The sequence below is a fragment of the Papio anubis genome, chromosome X (genome assembly GCF_008728515.1).
Source record: "Papio anubis isolate 15944 chromosome X, Panubis1.0, whole genome shotgun sequence".
In the NCBI taxonomy this organism is placed as follows: domain Eukaryota; kingdom Metazoa; phylum Chordata; class Mammalia; order Primates; family Cercopithecidae; genus Papio; species Papio anubis.
Genome location: NC_044996.1, coordinates 35,128,181 through 35,145,240, shown reverse-complemented (window position 1 = coordinate 35,145,240; position 17,060 = coordinate 35,128,181). Strand labels below are relative to the sequence as shown.

The window sequence follows — 17,060 nt, the reverse complement described above, 5'->3', positions numbered from 1 at the left end:
GTCAGTCAACAGAAGTGGCCAAGTCCTTTCCATTTGCAGACCCAATATCAGGGTCAGGGTGGAACAGAGGGAGAGACTTAAAGGCACAACAACCCGCAGAGGTTTCCGCTTAATGTTGGGATGGTAGGGAACACCCCTGGAAGACCAGCCCAAAGATCTCCTTTACAGCCTGGCTCAAAACTCATCGCCTCCAGGCAGCCTACTTTTCTATATCTGTCACCCACCACCCTCACCAGAGGCCATCCTGAATGACAGTGATATGTGTGGACATGGTTTAGCTCCTCTAAGAAAGGCCCTTTGAGGGGAACGCCTAGGCCTGCCTCAAGTTTGTAACACCCACAGAGCCTGCCACAGGACTCCGCACCAGATCGGTGTTTGGTAAATGTTTGCTGAATGACTCAAAAGGCTTTGGAATCAGTATCACCATGAATGGTGTTTCTCTTCTACCTGCCTAGGGCTTGACTGCCTACAAAGGGCCTTGCTATCCCCTCTTCCTTTTTCTTGGGATCGTTTCCCTGGCCTCGCGTGAGGTTTCTGCTCTTCCGGCCTAGTGTGATTCTGCTGTGAGGCTGGGGACAACGAGGGATCTCACCCCTCAGGGGAGACCCTGCCCCCGCCCCCCACATACAGGGAGTGACTTGGTCCCTTGCTGGCCTCCTAGTCTACTGTGTCACAGCCGGAGCAGGCTGCGGGTGCTCTCCAAAGACAAACACCAGTGCAGGAGTGCCATCTCCTTCCAGGCCAGGTAAGGCCCACAGTCCTCTAGCCCAGCACTTCCTGCTGCTCCTGGAAGCCACGGGAGGGGTAGGGGACAGTCTGGAATGCTGGTCTCTCTTGGGATTTGACCTTCACTCCCACATTCCATGGCGGTCACTGCACAGGCTCTGTGACCTTGAGCTCAGCCCCTGGGATTGGAGTTACATGTCAGGGCTCCATCCTTCCTGTTGAGCAGGAACTGCAGCCCCACTGGGCCCTGATTCTGGGCAAGTCTGCACCACCACAGGCTCCTTTTCACTTACAGACTCAGCTACCTTGTGGGATTCGAAGAAAGATTATTATCATTAATATCCTCTGTGTGTGCAGGGCCTTGTCATTCACAGAGACACTTCATCATCTTATTGATGTCTCAGGATGGGCATATCAGTTGGGTTTTTCATAAACTATAATTTGAACTCCTTCCTCAGTCATTTTTTCTCTTCTTACTGGTTTTCTAACTCAGTGAGTGGCCCTCCCCCTCCAAAAGTATATTAGCAGTACAAGTATCTCAGAAAAAACAAACATACCCATATATCTTGGTTGACACTTTGAGTCTGATAACACCATGCTCAGCAATTACAGGGCAGGGACACACTCCCTGGTGAGCAAACAGTAGCGTTCAGGGAAAATCGCTATCAAGTATAAGTGTATTATGAGGTCAGAGACCCAATTTACCAAATAGATTGATGAGAGAGTTACTAGTCACAGTTTGAAAGGGCGGTTATTTTAAAAGACATTCATAAAGTTATTGAATTTGAGTGAATAAGCACTTGTTTATTCCCCGGGGTTTTCTGATATAAGTTTATAAAAAGAAAGTGACTAGTTACATCCCACAGTTAATTAGTGGTCTGGACTAGGACGCAAGCCCATTTTTCTTTCCTGAGCCTTGGCCTGTTTATATGAGCCTCCCTGGAATGGAAGGGTTTGCTTACAGGCTGCCCATTAAACACTAAAAGTAGAATAGAAGATAAAAGAGTGACTTGAAGCTCAAGTGTTCCAAAACATAGTACATTGGTGACCAGTTCAACATTTAGATAAAGTACTATACCTCTGAAATGAATATTTCCTGCGTAGAAGTCAATGGGGAAATGGGACTTGAATTCCGTGAAGTGGCTTTACATACAAAGACCTAGCACCTCGTCTAATGGCATCTTCTGATGAAGCGAACAAAAGATGTCAAGGTGGAAAGCCAGGGTCCTAATTGAATTCTTTAAGCTGTGAGACCTCGTACAAATCACTTAGCCTTCCTCAACTTCCATTGATGCTAATATCTAAGTTACTACCAAAGAGAATCAATTGAGGTCATCCAGTCAGTCTCCACACCTGCTCTTATCCCTAAATGCCTCTTCTCTCCATCCTCTGTTCTCTCCTTAACTGAGTCCTCTTCATTTTGCTCTCTACACTGTAGCCAAAGAGATCCTTTGAAAAGGCAAACCCAGTTACGTAGCTCATCTGCTCAAAACCCTTCAATAGGTCTCTGTTATTATAATAAAAATCCCAATTCCTTACCCTGGTCTACAAGGCCTTTCATGATCTGGCACCTGCTGGTTTCTCTGGACTCATCCCACACTACTACTCCCTCTTAAATTCTAAGCTCTAGCCATAATTAACAGCTGTTCCTGAGTGAGCCAGCTTCTCTCACCTCCAGCCTTTGCACTAGCTTCTTCTTGTTCCCAGAACACTCAGTGCCTTGCAGCTCCCACTCCCCCTTTTCTTCTTCTAACGCTGTAATATTCTGTATCTATATTACCCACCTGGGAAACCCTCCCCCAGTCTGAACTGCTCTTCCTCTGTGTCTCCCCCATCACACCCCCGCAGCACCCTATGCTTCTGTCTTCTTAACACTCATCAGCCTGATTAAACGGCCTTTTTTTTTCCTTGTTGATTTCTCCTACTCACTTCTGCAGGACTGTGTCTTACTCATCATTATGCCCCCAGTGGAGCTCGTTGAATGAATGATGCATGTTTAAATGCTTTGTATACTGCAACTTGCTACACAACTGTTAAGTATTATGTAACGTTATTGTGTTCAGATTGCTTGCTTAGTTATTGTTGGCATACTCATCCATTTGATAATAAAGAATATAGTATTTCAAGTACATTATTCTGGCTCCTTCTTAAGCCCAATAGTAACAAAGGTTACTACTTATTGAGCACTTAACCTGGTCGAGGCTCTGCGGTAAGATTTTACATGTACAATCTCATTTACTTATCATTATAGCAATCTTATAAGCAAGGTTCTATTATAAGCATCATCCCTATTTTTCAGATGAAAACATAGCTTGACCAATGTTACACAGCCAGATTTTGAATCCAGATTTCTCAAGTTCAAGATCCATGCCCTGCCAAAGTCTTCAGATAAGGGAACTATCAACAGAGTGAAAAGACAACCCACAGAATGGGAGATAATATTTGCAAACCACATAGCCAGTAACGGATCAATATCCAGAATATATAGAGAACTCCTAAAACTCAGCAGCAATTGATTTCTTTTTTTCGAGATGGAGTCTCACTCTGTTGCCCAGGTTGGAGTGCAGTGACGCGATCTTGGCTCACTGCAAGCTCTGCCTCCCGGGTTCACGCCATTCTCCTGCCTCAGCCTCCAGAGTAGCTGGGACTACAGGTGCCCACCACCACACCCAGCTAATTTTTTGTATTTTTAGTAGAGACAGGGTTTCACCGTGTTAGCCAGGATGGTCTTGATCTCCTGACTTTGTGATCCGCCCGCCTTGGCCTCCCAAAGCGCTGGGATTACAGGCATGAGCCACCGCACCCGGCCAGCAATTGTTTTCTTAAAAAAACAAACTGATTAAAAAATGGGAAAAGGCTTGAATAGACCTTTCTCCAAAGAAGATATGAAAATGGCCAAAAAGCACATGAAAATATGTTTAACATCACTAATCATTAGGGAGATGTAAATCAAAACCACAATGAGATACTACTCACACTCATTATGATGGCTACTATAAACAAAACAAAACAAAACAAAAAACAGAAAATAACAAGAGTTGGCCAGCATATGGAGAAATTGGAACCCTTACGTAAGCATTGCTGGTGGGAATGCAGAATGGTGCATACTGTAGAAAGCAGTATGCTGGTTCCTCAAAAAATAAAAAATAAAAAAAAAAATAGAAGGACAGTGTGAACCAGCAATTCCACTGTTGGGTATGTACCCAAAAGAATTAAAATCAAGGTCTCAAAGACATATTTGTATAGTCATGTTCATAGCAGCAGTATTCACAATAGCCAGAAGGCAGAAGTAACCTGTGTCCATCAACAGATGAATTAATAAACAAAATGTGAGATTTACATGCAATGGAATATTACTCAGCCTTAAAAAGGAAGGAAATTCTTGCCGCCGGGTGACGTGGCTCATGCCTGTAATCCCAGCACTTTGGGAGGCCAAGGCAGGCAGATTGCCTGAGCTCAGGAGTTCGAGACCAGTCTGGGCAACATGGTGAAACTCCGTCTCTACTAAAAAATACAAAACATTAGCCAGGCATGGCAGCATGCGCCTGTAATCCCAGCTACTCGGGAGGCTAAGGCAGGAGAATGGCTTAAACCTGGGAAGCAGAAGTTGCAGTGAACTGAGACTGCACCATTGCACTCCAGACTGGGTGATACAGTGAGACTGCATCTCCAAGAAAAAATAAAAGGAAATTCTCATATGCTACAACATGGATGAACCTTGAGGACATTATGCTAAGTGAAATAAGCCAGTTGGAAAAAGACACATATTGTATGAATCTACTTCTTTGAACTGCTTAGAGTAGTCCAATTGATACAGACAGAAAGTAGAATGGTGGCTTACTAGGGGATTGGGGGAAAACGGAATGGGAAATTAATATTGAACAGGTATAGAATTTTGGTTTTACAAGATGAAAAAAGTTCTGGAGATGAATGATGACGATGGTTGCACAACAATGTGAATGTATTTAATGCCACTGACCATGCACTTAAAAGTGGTTAAAATGATAAATTTTATGTTATGTATATTTTACTACAATTTAATAAAAAGATCTAAGCCCTGATTCTAACCATTTCCCATTCCTGCCAAAGCCTTCAGATAATTTGCTCCTGATGAATGTTTGCTGCTTTCCCTCCAGATAACCTGCCTTTTATTTCTTTTTCCTCCCATGACCAGACTGCTCTGTCTGGTCCTCTAGAGCCTCCACATTAGTGAGTGTCTCTGAAGAGGGCAGGGCCCAGGCTCAAGCCTCCTGCCCACTCTCCTCTTGGGAAGAAAATGCTTACTCTGAGAGCAGCCAGCACAAATTTTACTCATAACAATTAACAGATGGCTGTGCATCCCTTCTGTTCCCAGGAATCACATTTCACATCGGGACTAACTGCACTGTGCATTTTCCATCACTGGTAGCTAATTCCAACAGTGACGTTGGGCATTGTTATTCATCGGTGAAGAACAGACATAAAGAGAGAGGGGAAGTGGCTTGGGCTGAGTCACACAGCAAAGTTAGAACTCCAACCTCCTGGCGACTAACCTTGCCCTGGGCTCTGTCCCACACATCTGGCAGCTCAAGACTTGCTCCTTTCTGTACTCTGGGTGACAGACTCCCTGGCTTACCAAGCGGGTCTAACTTGTCTTGCAGAGAAATTAAGCAAAATCTTCCTTGGGATAGTATCTTGCCATCTTTCTGTTTTTAGTGGTTGACAGGCCAGCATCTCCACTACTTGCTGAATGACCTTGTGCGCATCATTGATAGTCTCTGGACTCTCAGTTTACCCTTCAGTAAAATGTAGGGAAGAATTATTAATGCCACCACCAGAGGAACTGAGGATGAAGTAGGGAGGGAAGAATTGGGGTAAACTCCTCCAATGTATTCTGCATCATCCTTTACATGGGTGAACATCAAATTTAACTGAGCATCACAATCACATGGATAGCCTTTAAGAATACAAATTCCTGGCTGGGTGTGGTAGCTCACGCCTGTAATCCCAGCACTTTGGGAGGCTGAGGCGGGTGGATCACCTGAGGTCAGGAGTTTGAGACTAGCCTGGCCAACATGGCAAAACCTCGTCTCTACTAAAAATACAAAAATTAGCCGGGTGTGGTGGTGCATGCCTGTAATCCCATCTACTCAGGAGGCTGAGGCAGGAGAATCGCTTGAACCTGAGAGGCAGAGGTTGCAGTGAGCTGAGATCCTGTCACTGCACTTGACCAGTCCAGCTTACTTGGAATTCTCTTTTTCCTGGGCCGCCTATCCCCTAATATAAAGGAAGTCCCCTGGTATTGAGCCTCAGAGTGGTCTTTCACTTCTCTATTTAAATCCTCTCCAACCTAGCTTAAAGGCACCTTTTCCATGAGACTGCATTGCAGTCTGTCCCCTTTGAGGGCTTCCGTGGACACACTGTTCCCTTAATTTTGGCACTTCTTACAGACCGCCTGTTAGTTTTTAAATCTTTGTCTCTTGTTTCCTCAGTTAGCTACTAGAGGATAAGGACTGTGTCATATCCTATTATGGCCCTACAAATGGCAGCTCCATTAGCACATAATATATGTTCAATAAATATTTGTTGAACCGATGAAAATCTTGTAGGTGGGAAATCTGAAATAATTTCTTACAATAAGTAAGAAGAAGGAGATGCGGGAGTTCGAAACCAGCCTGACCAACATGGAGAAACCTCGTCTCTACTAAAAAAACACAAAATTAGCTGGGCACGGTGGTGCATGCCTGTAATCCCAGCTACTCGGGAGGCTGAGGCAGGAGAATCACTTGAATCCAGGAGGTGGAGGTTGCAGTGAGCCAAGATCGCACCATTGCACTCCAGCATGAGCAAAAGAGTGAAACTGTGTCTTAAAAAAAAAAAAAAAAAGAAGGAGATGTTCTGTGCTCTTTAGCTTTCAGATCACATGGAAAAAATTCTATAAACAACGAGACAAAGAGATATGAACCCTAACTTCCAATTTGGCCATATCAAATTCATTATGACCTGTGGCAAGTCACTTGCCTTCTCTAGTGTTCAGTTGCCTCATTTGTGAAACCAGAGCTGACATGTAAGCTAACTTTCCTTCCTTCCTTCCTTCTTCCTTCCTTCCTTCCTTCTTTCCTTCCTTCCTTCTTTCCTTCCTTTTCTTTCCTTTTTTTTTTTTTGACAGAGTCTTGCTCTGTCGCCCAGGCTGGAGTGCAATGGTGCAATCTTGGCTCACTGTAACCTCCACTTCCTGGGTTCAAGCAATTCTGCCTCAGACTCCTCAGTAGCTGGGATTACAGGCACGCGCCACCACGCCCAGCTATTTTTTTTATAAAAAAAAATTCTTAGTAGAGATGGGGGTTCACCATGTTGATCAGGCTGGTCCTGAACTCCTGGCCTCAACTGATCCACCCACCTCAGCCTCCCAAAGTTCTGAAATTACAGGCGTGAGCCACCATGCCCGGCTAAACTTTCTTTCAGTTGTGAATTTTGGCTACTCTGTATAGCAAGGGGAGGTCTTGCTTTCCATATCGATACCATTAATGTTCATGGTTCCTTTTTTTCCCCCTGTAAGGACTGCAGATTTATGGGTCACCCCAGTTTATAAAATGAGACTATCAAATACAGAACAAATGCATGCTTTGGCCAAGCTTCCAGGCATAGAGTGTGTGCATGTGTATGTGTGCACGGGGTTGCTTACACCTTACCACAGGTCTCTGGCTTTGAATGGACTCTTTCCTCCCAGAGTTGCTCAGCAGTCCTTTCCAAGTACAAGACTGTCAACCATTTGTTATTTGTGTGCCCAGTCTCTGCTTTGTGAATGACCACAGTGCATGGCATTCCAACTGTTTCCTCTTGTCCCTCTGCACACTCCTAGGGCCAGAATGTTCACTGGCATGTTCAGTAAGATCTGTTCAAGCACTGTCCTGCTTATGTCACTGGAGGAGATATACTAGTCCTTGCCCTCTGAAGCTTCTAGCCTACATGGGAAGCCAGTACGAGGATGTGTGTATGTGGGGAAAGATGCACTATCATATGTGAGGGAGAGCCTGGGAGTTATGTGCTGCTTTTCTTTTTCACCCAGGCTGGAGTGCAGTGGTGTGATCTTGGCTCACTGCAACCTGGGTTCAAATGCTTCTCCTGCCTCAACCTGGGTTCACTGCTTCCTGGGTTCAAACGATTCTCCTGCCTCAGCCTCCCAAGTAGCTGGGATTACAGGCGTGCACCATGATGCCCTGCTAATTTTTTTTTTTTTTTTTTTTGTATTTTTAGTAGAGACGGGGTTTTGCCGTGATCCACCTGCCTCAGCCTCCCAACGTGCTGGGATTACAGGCATGAGGCTCCACACCCGGCTGCTGCTTTGATGTGTCTCCAGTATCTAGAACAGTCCTTGGTATGTGGAAGATGCCCAACAAATACATGAAAACGTGTAAAAATTGCTATGGTTTTCAAACTTGATATTGTAAGGGACAGTTTTTCTTCAATGAAATCATACCTGGAGGCTCACTTTTGTGAAACAGATGGATACAATACTGCCCTGCTTGAAGGGAGCTAGGATCAAAGCCTGCCTGCTTGTCTCCTCTGAGCCCCAGAGAGATTCTTAAGAGCCCAGTTGGGAAACTACTAGTTGAAAATGAGGGGCAGCTCAATCCTTGCTCTCTCTTCTTGGTTAACCTCAGCCACAAGGTGAGCCTAGCAAAATAAATGGAGGTTTAGAGAATCTGACACTCCAAAGGGAATATGTGCACCTGAAAAAGATGGTGTTAATCTCCCCCTTCCCCTCATTCCAGGGAGTCTCCAATTAGTAAGAGCAGAGGGAAGGAAGTTCTAAGAAGGAGACTTCTGAATTGGTTCACAAATGTATATCAATACAATGGTAATATTTGTTTAACTTAAAGAAAGAAAGAAAGAAAACCACTGTGATAATGTTTTTCAGCATTCAATAGAAACCCACTTGGTGTTGTCCTATGGGCAGTCTTGATTACAATGTAAAATTCCCTGTGGAGTCTGGTCAGTGAGTAGCTGGTACTGCCATTTACACCAGAGTACCTTGCATTATCCAGAACGCTATTAACATTCCTAACCAAGTTCACGGTCAACCTTGTGCACCGGCAGCCAAGAGGGCCTGCCTAGAGAGAGCTTCTCTTCTCCATGCCTGCAAGACTGTGACTCTCTACCTGACCTGGCCCTCTCCTAGCCTCCCTACTATAACAGGGCAAGGGAGGGGAATCAACCCAGGAGATATTCCCTTGTCAAGGTCGTCCACGGAGCAAAGCACATCCCAGATTTGCATCTAGGAAACAATTTTGGGTAACAGACATATGTATATTTTTTAGATATGTCAAAGGGGTAAAGCTCTTTAATTAAGATGGTTTCATCATTATCTATCTCATGAATCTCTCTACCTTCCCCATCGAGTGTCCTTCTTCACAGGTGCCTGAAGGGGCAGGCAGATAATTAGTGCTGGGGATCTCATTTGATAGTAGGGGAAACTGAGAGGTGAAAAGAGCTCCCCTCAATTAGATAGCAAGTCACCAGGAACCCCAACTTCTCCCCTACTGTGTGGCACGGCCACCTCCTCCGCCTCTTAGCCAGTCCTCCAACTTCTACATCTTAAAAATTTAGCTCAGGGGCTGGGTGTGGTGGCTCACACCTGTAATCCTAGCACTTTGGGAGGCCGAGGTGGGCGGATCACCTGAGGTCGGGACCTGAGTTCAAGACAAGCCTGACCAACATGGAGAAACCCCGTCTCTACTAAAAATACAAAAACATTAGCTAGGTGTGGTGGCGCATGCCTGTAATCCCAGCTACTTGGGACGCTGAGGCAGGGGAGTCCCTTGAACCCAGGAGGCGAAGGTTGTGGTGAGCTGAGATCGTGCCATTGTACTCCAGCCTGGGCAACAATAATGAAACTCCGTCTAAAAAAAAAAAAAAATCAAGCTCAGGTCTGACCCGACTAAATGGACAGCCTTCCATTGACTTCCTATCCCCTCAACCCCCGTTAAAGCCACCATCTACAGCATTTGGACTAGTCATTTGTACTTAAGTAACTGAGTACTAGTCATTTGTACTTAAGTAACACGAAATTTGGTCTTAGGATGAAAGCCACTCAAGGTTAGAGCTGGAGGGAACCTTGGAGATTAAGATAAACTAAGGTTTGGAGAACCCACCTAAGGTTTCATAGCAAATATGTGACAGATCCAAGGCTTCAAGCCAATTTTTCCAATGTGTTCCTCATGCTTTTCTGGCTACAACTAGTTTCTCTATTTCTTCTTCTTCCTCTCCCTCTCCCTCTCCCTCCTTCTTCTTCTCCTTCTCCTTCTCCTTCTTCTGTGTGTGTATCTTTTTTCCCCTATATGATGCTTCCTTTCTGCCCTGTGACCCTCTCCCCCTGTCCTGTCTTATTAGAGAGAGGCTCTACAGCTAGCTGCATAGTACCTGTTCTCTGGGACCTTGGTGTTGATCTAAGGCTGGTTTAACTACTTAAAGAGAAGCAGAGCCCTGAGGGGGCCTGCCATAACCCAGCTCTGAAACATGACTTAATCCCAAGTAAGATAAGCTCTGACATTTGTTCAGAAGGAAAAATGATGGATTCCAAAGTTTGGCTTCTCCAAGGTCATCCAGCTAAGAGATGGCTGCAGCAGGAGGCAACAATAGGTCTTCAGGCCCCTGGGGCGGCACCCTGGCACTGCCCAAGAGCCTGCAGGCTCTGAAGGCCAACTGAGCCAGCGGCAAGCCTAGTCGCTGCCTCCCTGCTTGGAGCAGTGCGACCATACCGTTTTCTGTCGGCTCATTTGTGAGCTTAGTTCCCATCCTAAATGTGGGGATTCAAGGGAGGCAAAGAGTGTGCAGTTGGCCACCCTGCTCGCCTTCAGGAAGTGTGTGGGACACCGTCGAGGCCCCCTAGCCATTGTAAACCAGGCACTGAGGCTCATGCCCAGTTGTACCCCTCCCGCGCAGCGCTCAGGAGCGACAAACCTGGAGGCTATTCAGTCAGTCACTGGGCTGTGCCAGGATTCGCGGACTTTCTCCTGAGCCGCGCTCTCAGTTAGCGTCTTCCGCCCCCAGAGTACCCACCGACCTCAGCAGGCCGGGTACTCCCGGCCGCGCGCATCCGGCCAGTGGCTCCAGGGGCGGGCCTGGTATGTCTCCAGCTGGGCGCCCGCCGCCCGCCCCAGCGCTAGTTCTGGCGTTGAGGGGAGAGAGGTAAGGAGGGGAGTTGGCGGGGCATCTCCCTCCCAGGGCTGAGCTGGCAAGTGCATCTTCTCTGCGAGTTCCTCACTGTCCAGCGAGCGCTGCCCAACTTCTGCGCCGGTGGGACCCGCTGCTCTGAGTCGCTCTTGGCACGGAAGACCAAGCACCCTCAGAAACCGCATTTACCACGTTTGTGAGGCTCCTGAGAGAAGGCAAGAAACCCAGGCGGGGCTCCCAGGGCTCTCGGGCTGGAGCTGGGTTGTGTGTGTGTGTTGGGGAGGGGGCGGGAGGGCTTCATGGATACCCCTCCCAACCTGCTTCCTTTCCCTGACAGCAGCCATCTCCCCCAAAGGGAAAGCCTTAGGCGTCCCGGAAGACCCCGCGGACTGTGCACCTCGAGGTACCAGCCTCTCCTAGGAGGAGTAGGGGGCCACTGGTCAGCGGCTGGCAGAGGGGACCTGTTTGCTGGCCCGTTTGGACGTGGGATGGGGTGGGGTTTGGAGACTGAGAAGCCCAAGACACTGAGTTTCTCCCCATCCCCCAACTCCACTTCCGAAAAAGAACCAGGTGGCGAGGAGGAATAAGGCGACGTGTAAACACAAACAACCTCAAAAAGAAGGCAAGAAAAGCGAAGCCCAAAGAAGCAAGAGCAACACTGTTACAAAACTGTCTGGTTTTGTAACAATTTCCCCGCCGCCGGCCAATGAGCAGCGTGGCGGCAGGTCACGTGGTACCGTTTTATATAACACTTTGCTGAGACAAGACAGTTATTAGGCGGCGCGGGGCGCCCGGCATGGAGCTCTCGGAGGCGCGGCAGGGTCTGGAGCTCGGTGGCACGGCGGCGGTGGCTGCCCCGATTTCCTCCAGCTGCCACTCTTTGCTTCGTGTCCCCAGTCCCTAGACGCCTCTTCCCCTCCCGTGTCCCTCTTCCTATGGAGTCCTTACGGACCGAACAGATGCTGAGCTTGCCCGCCGAGGTCAGCAGCAACAACTTGGAGCCGGCGGAGCGAGGGGCATCAGCGGCCCAAGTAGACATGGGCCCCCACCGAGAGGCGGCTGCAGAGAGCCCGGCACCTCTACCGACGCGGGAGCCAGAGCAAGACCAGTCTCCGGGAACCTCAACGCCGGAGAGCAAAGTCCTGCTCACGCAGGCAGACGCCTTGGCGTCCCGGGGGAGAATCCGGGAAGCCCTCGAGGTGTATAGACAGCTCTCCGAGCGGCAGCAGCTGGTGGCTGAGCAGCTGGAGCAGCTGGTGCGCTGCCTGGCGGAGAAAGTCCCGCAAGGCGAGGTGCTGGCGCCAGCGCCCCCGGGCGAGGGTAGCACTGCAAGCGGCGCCGTGGCGGCGGAAGAGATTGGGGCCGCCGCAGCCGCGGCGGCCACCGAGGTGTGGGACGGCTTTAAGTGCCGGAAATGTCATGGGTTTCTATCAGACCCCGTGTCCTTGTCGTGTGGCCACACCTTTTGTAAACTGTGCCTGGAACGTGGGCGGGCCGCCGACCGGCGCTGTGCGCTGTGCGGGGTCAAGCTCTCTGCGTTGATGGTGGCCACTGGGCGGGCGCGTGGATCCCGGCGGGCTGGGCAGCAGCCGCCGCCGCCGCTGCGAGTCAACGTGGTGCTCAGCGGCCTCCTCGGCAAGTTGTTCCCAGGCCCGGCGCGGGCGTCGCAACTCCGGCACGAGGGCAACCGGCTGTACCGCGAGCGCCAGGTGGAGGCGGCGCTGCTCAAGTACAACGAGGCAGTTAAGTTGGGTGAGTTCAACGCGCTGCCGGGCCGGGGCTGGGGCTGGGTGGCTACACGAGGGAGCGGGAGAACAAACCCCCTAGCGAGATGGGATTTGGACCAGGGCAGAAAAGGGGGCGGGGGACCCATGGACTGTGGCCGGGGTGGGGGAGGGGTGGTTCTGGGACTGGGTCTCTGAGTTTGTCCTGTTTTCACTGCTTTAGCTGTCTTTCACTGTGTTTGTGTTGATCTCCGTTGCTTTTTGTCTTTTCCTGCTACTTTTGTTAGCTTTTGTGTTCCTGTTTCTCAGTCCCCATTCTTTGCTTTTGGTTCTTTTTCTCCGTCTCTTTGCATCTTTGTCACTGTTTCTTGCTCGGTGTCACTGTCTCTGTTTTTCTGACTCTCCTTCTCCCGCTGCACTCCTGGCCTCCTCTTACACCTGCTCGCACCTTCCCAGCGAGGAGAGGAACTTCGCGCGCTCCTCGCACTCGCGCCCGGTCCTCCGTGCTGTAGCCAGCCCGAGATGTCCGGTCGGCGCCTGCGTCCACCGCTCGCGCCACCGGGTGTTGCCCCTTCCGGGGCCGCGGCTCCCTGTGGGGTGGGTCCGGCGTGGAATTAGGTCAGGAGAGCACTGGTTGCATAAGGGCCGCGAGCGGCCCGGGTCGGGCGCCCCTCCCCCGCACGAGCGGGCGGGATTGTGTAACCGCTGAGGTAACTGAAGTGGGCCACCACGCTCGCTTCGGAAACCATCCTACGAGCGTGTGCGGGGGGAGGGGGAGCGCTTGCGCCCCGCTGCCCTGTGACTCATTGTCACCGCTTCCTATCACACGATCCTCGGCTGAAATAGACGTCCCCCCTCCCCGCCCGCCCCGCCAACCCGTAGCCTGTGCCCTCGCCTTGAACCCCTTTAACCTGGCCAGCCCGGCGGGAGGCCGGGCCTGGCAACTGCTTGGGGATCCCCGGGGACCGTGGGCTGGCTACGAATGGGTCACGCCTCTGTCCCGCTTTCCAGTGCCACCTGGGAGGGTTGGGTGGGCTTTGCAGCTTCAAGGGCAACGTGGGCAGTCCCACATCTCTAGCTAGACTAGGGCACCCGAATTTCACCAGGGAGACGCTCTCTCCGAGCCACCGTGCCTGGACCCAGGAAGTGGCAGCTGAGCCGCCAGCCGGTGTTGCCCAGCTCGGGCAGTCTGCCAGGAGCTCGGTCGCGGGGCGTGGTGTCTGGCGAAGCATGCCGGGGAGGAGGCAGCAGGGCTGAGCAGGCAGGGCCCTGGGATCCGAGGGTGTCCTGGACCTGACTCTGGAGTGGAGGAGGGGTGTGGGCCGGAGTCTCCACGTGTTGAATCTCCACTCAAGCTGGCAACAGGTAATGGGGAGAGGAGGAGGAGGAATGAGGACTGACAGGGCAAAGCTGGCAGCTAGAGAAGGGGACCCCTCTAGCTCCTGTCTGTGCACAAGCAAGGCGGACTGTGAGCTGCCATCAGGCTGGAGTGTGCTGCAGAAGAGAAAAGACAGAAAAGACTGTAAACAATTTGCTAATGTCTTAAGAGCAAGTAATGGGCACCCAAGCAAGCCCTCAGCACACCCCTGGGGAAAAAACCATCAAAGCTTGTTGCCACAGAGGAAGCTAGAGCCCAGATCTTGGGGAAGAGCAGGGCAATATGAATGAGGCAGGTGGAGGCCACTTAACTCCAGATCTCTAAGGCAGGTTTCATACCTCTTAGCCACCCCCCAAGGGCCAGGAAAGCCCCTTCCTGCCCTCACCCTCCTATTGCCACCACATTCCCCTGGAGGTTCTTCCTTGCATCTTTGTTAATCCCCTTAGAGAAGTCAGGGTGAAAATGTCAAGGCCAGCTTTACCCTTCTAAGAGGAAAGGAGGCTCTCTGTTCTGGAAGATGGCCATTGTGTCCGCATTATTCCAAGTACTGTACACACCTTCAGTAAAAGGAACCTACCTGCTCCCCACATCCCAGCTTCAAAGCTTCGAAGTCTGACCAGTTATCAGTGACTGCCCAGCTAGCTGTGTGACCTTGAGAAGATGCCTTCCCTTCTCTGGGCTTGATTTTCCCCATCTGAAGAATGGGTTGATTGAGCCAGATAATCTCTAATAGCCTGTCCAGCTCTGACATCTAGTAATTCGGAGTTTTTGGCGAGAGCCAGCCTCACCTTATTCCCAGAAACCTTGTCCAAGTTCATTTACATTTGACCATGTGAAATGAGAGGATGGGACCATGTAAATGTATTTCCATTTTCTTCAGGGAATCTTCATATGTGCTGGGCTTTGTAGACTAAGATGTTGTTAATGTCATCAGTCATTGCCACCTGGAAAACTAACTTGGATTTGTCGTCTTGGTGGTTCAGATAGGGGTCACATCTGCCCACCTCTCTCTCCTTCCTACCTGGCCTGTTTTCTTGTTGGTAATACTGTACTCATAAACCAGGCTGCCAGGCCCTAGCTGTGTGTAGCCACATCTCATCTATGTGAAAGTGTCTAATGCATCACTGACACCACGGGGCCTCTAATGAACTGCTTGTGAGCGGGGGCAAAAATGACTTTGCAGCTGGGGAACCTCAGGCCCAGACTGGCTGGGGGTATAGAAAGCAGGACAATATTAGGACTGGAAATAGAGCCTAACCCTTTTGATCTCCAGTAGAAAAGTCCTAGAAAACTTGTCATTTCTCAAGATCCATACTCATACAGGACTTAACACCTGCTTGCACTGGGGGCTGTTAATAAGGGTTTTTCTTTCTTATTTTCGCAGCCCCGAATGACCACTTGCTTTATAGCAATCGGTCTCAGATTTATTTCACCTTGGAGTCTCATGAGAACGCACTGCATGATGCAGAAATAGCATGTAAGCTCCGCCCGATGGGTTTTAAGGTGAGTGTGGGATGGGAGAGGTGGGAAGGGGTTGTACTGTAGACAGGAATTGGCAGGAAGGGCTGCCTCCCTGGAGCGTAGGGGCTCTAGAGCTCAAGCAGAACAGGAAGAAGGCTTTGCAAAAGAGCCAGGGTAAAGATCCCTGGGCAAAGGGTGACTCAGGTCTGCAAGGGAACTGGATTCTTCCCCAATTCAGTCTTCAACTGATGACCTTCAGAACAGCCTGGGCACAGTGACTCTCTGGAATATGCACTTGGGAGCCAGACTGCCTGGGTTTGTGTCCCAACTGCTACTTTTATGACCTTCGTGGCCTTGGACAAATGACTTAACTTCCCAGTAGTTTATCATCACCTCATCTGTAAAATGGGGGATATTCAAAGCAGCTACTAAATAGGGCTGTTGTGAGGATTACATAAGCTAATAATGTAAGGTGCTTAGAACAGTGTCTGGCATGTAGCACTATATAAACGTTTTCTTTCTTTCTTTCTTTCTTTCTTTCTTTCTTTCTTTCTTTCTTTCTTTCTTTCTTTCTTTCTCTCTTTCTTTCTTTCTTTCTCTCTTTCTCTCTTTCTCTCTTTCTCTCTTTCTTTCTTTCTTTCTCTCTTTCTCTCTCTCTCTCTCTCTCTCTTTCTGTTTTCTTTGTTTTTTGAGATGGAGTCTCCTTCTCATGACCAGGCTGGAGCGCAATGGCACGATCTCGGCTCACTGCAACCTCCGTCTCCCAGGTTCACGCCATTCTCCTACCTCAGCCTCCCGAGTAGCTGGGACTACAGTTGCCTGCCACCGTGCCTGGCTAATTTTTTTGTATTTTTTTAGTAGAGACAGGTTTTCACCATGTTAGCCAGGATGGTCTCGATCTCCTGACTGTGTGATCTGCCCGCCTCGGCCTCCCAAAGTGCTGGGATTACAGGTGTGAGCCACTGCGCTGGCTTTTTTATTATTATTATTATTATTGAGACGGAGTCTTACTCTGCCTCCCACACTGGAGTGCAGTGGCGTGATCTCGGCTCACTGCAACCTCCATCTCCCAGGTTCAAGGGAGTCTCCCACCTCAGCCTCCCGAGTAGCTGGGATCATAGGCGTGTGCCACCATGCCCGGCTAATTTTTGTATTTTTAGTAGAGGCGGGGTTTTGCCATGTTGGCTGGTCTCAAACTCCTGGCCTCAAGCAATCCACCTGCCTCAGTCTCCCAAAGTGCTGGGATTACAGGCGTGAGCCACCGTGTCCGGCCTACATAAATGTTTTCTATCGCCATCATTATCATCATTTTCCAGGGACATTAGAAAGAGGAAGGTGAGAGTGGTGTTGCTGGCCTGGTGCTCCTGAACCTCTACTGATAGCCAGGCTCCTTGGCAGCTTAACCAGTTTTCTCTGAAGGGATCCTCACACTCACACAATGGTTGTGCCATTTCAAGTCCTTAATATAGTCAGTCAGCCTGCCAGTGTCCCCAAGGATTTAGGTCAGATGGGGGGTGAGAAGAAAAACAGCCTGGACACCTCTCAGGATGCCAGGATGCAAAGTGTCACTTTCCGTATCTTTGCCTGGCTTCAGGACTGGCCCTCAGCCACATGTC

General features: G+C 49.6%; 1 protein-coding gene across 4 annotated transcripts in view; it reads left to right on the top strand.

The window, feature by feature from the left end:
• The first annotated feature begins 11,228 nt into the window (after positions 1 to 11,228).
• The window catches only part of LONRF3 (LON peptidase N-terminal domain and ring finger 3), a 45,732-nt gene continuing 39,900 nt past the window's right edge, over positions 11,229 to 17,060 (top strand). The window contains exons 1-2 of one of the 4 annotated variants that reach the window (XR_002519455.2): positions 11,229 to 12,633; positions 15,368 to 15,486. Coding sequence is in view for 3 of the 4 variants with exons in the window: in XM_009198176.4 (XP_009196440.1) it covers positions 11,817 to 12,633; positions 15,368 to 15,486 (936 nt within the window). In the remaining variant the exon portion in view is untranslated. The remainder of the gene's footprint in view (positions 12,634 to 15,367; positions 15,487 to 17,060) is intronic. The other 3 variants (XM_009198176.4, XM_003918189.4, XM_003918190.5) reach the window with 3 other exon arrangements.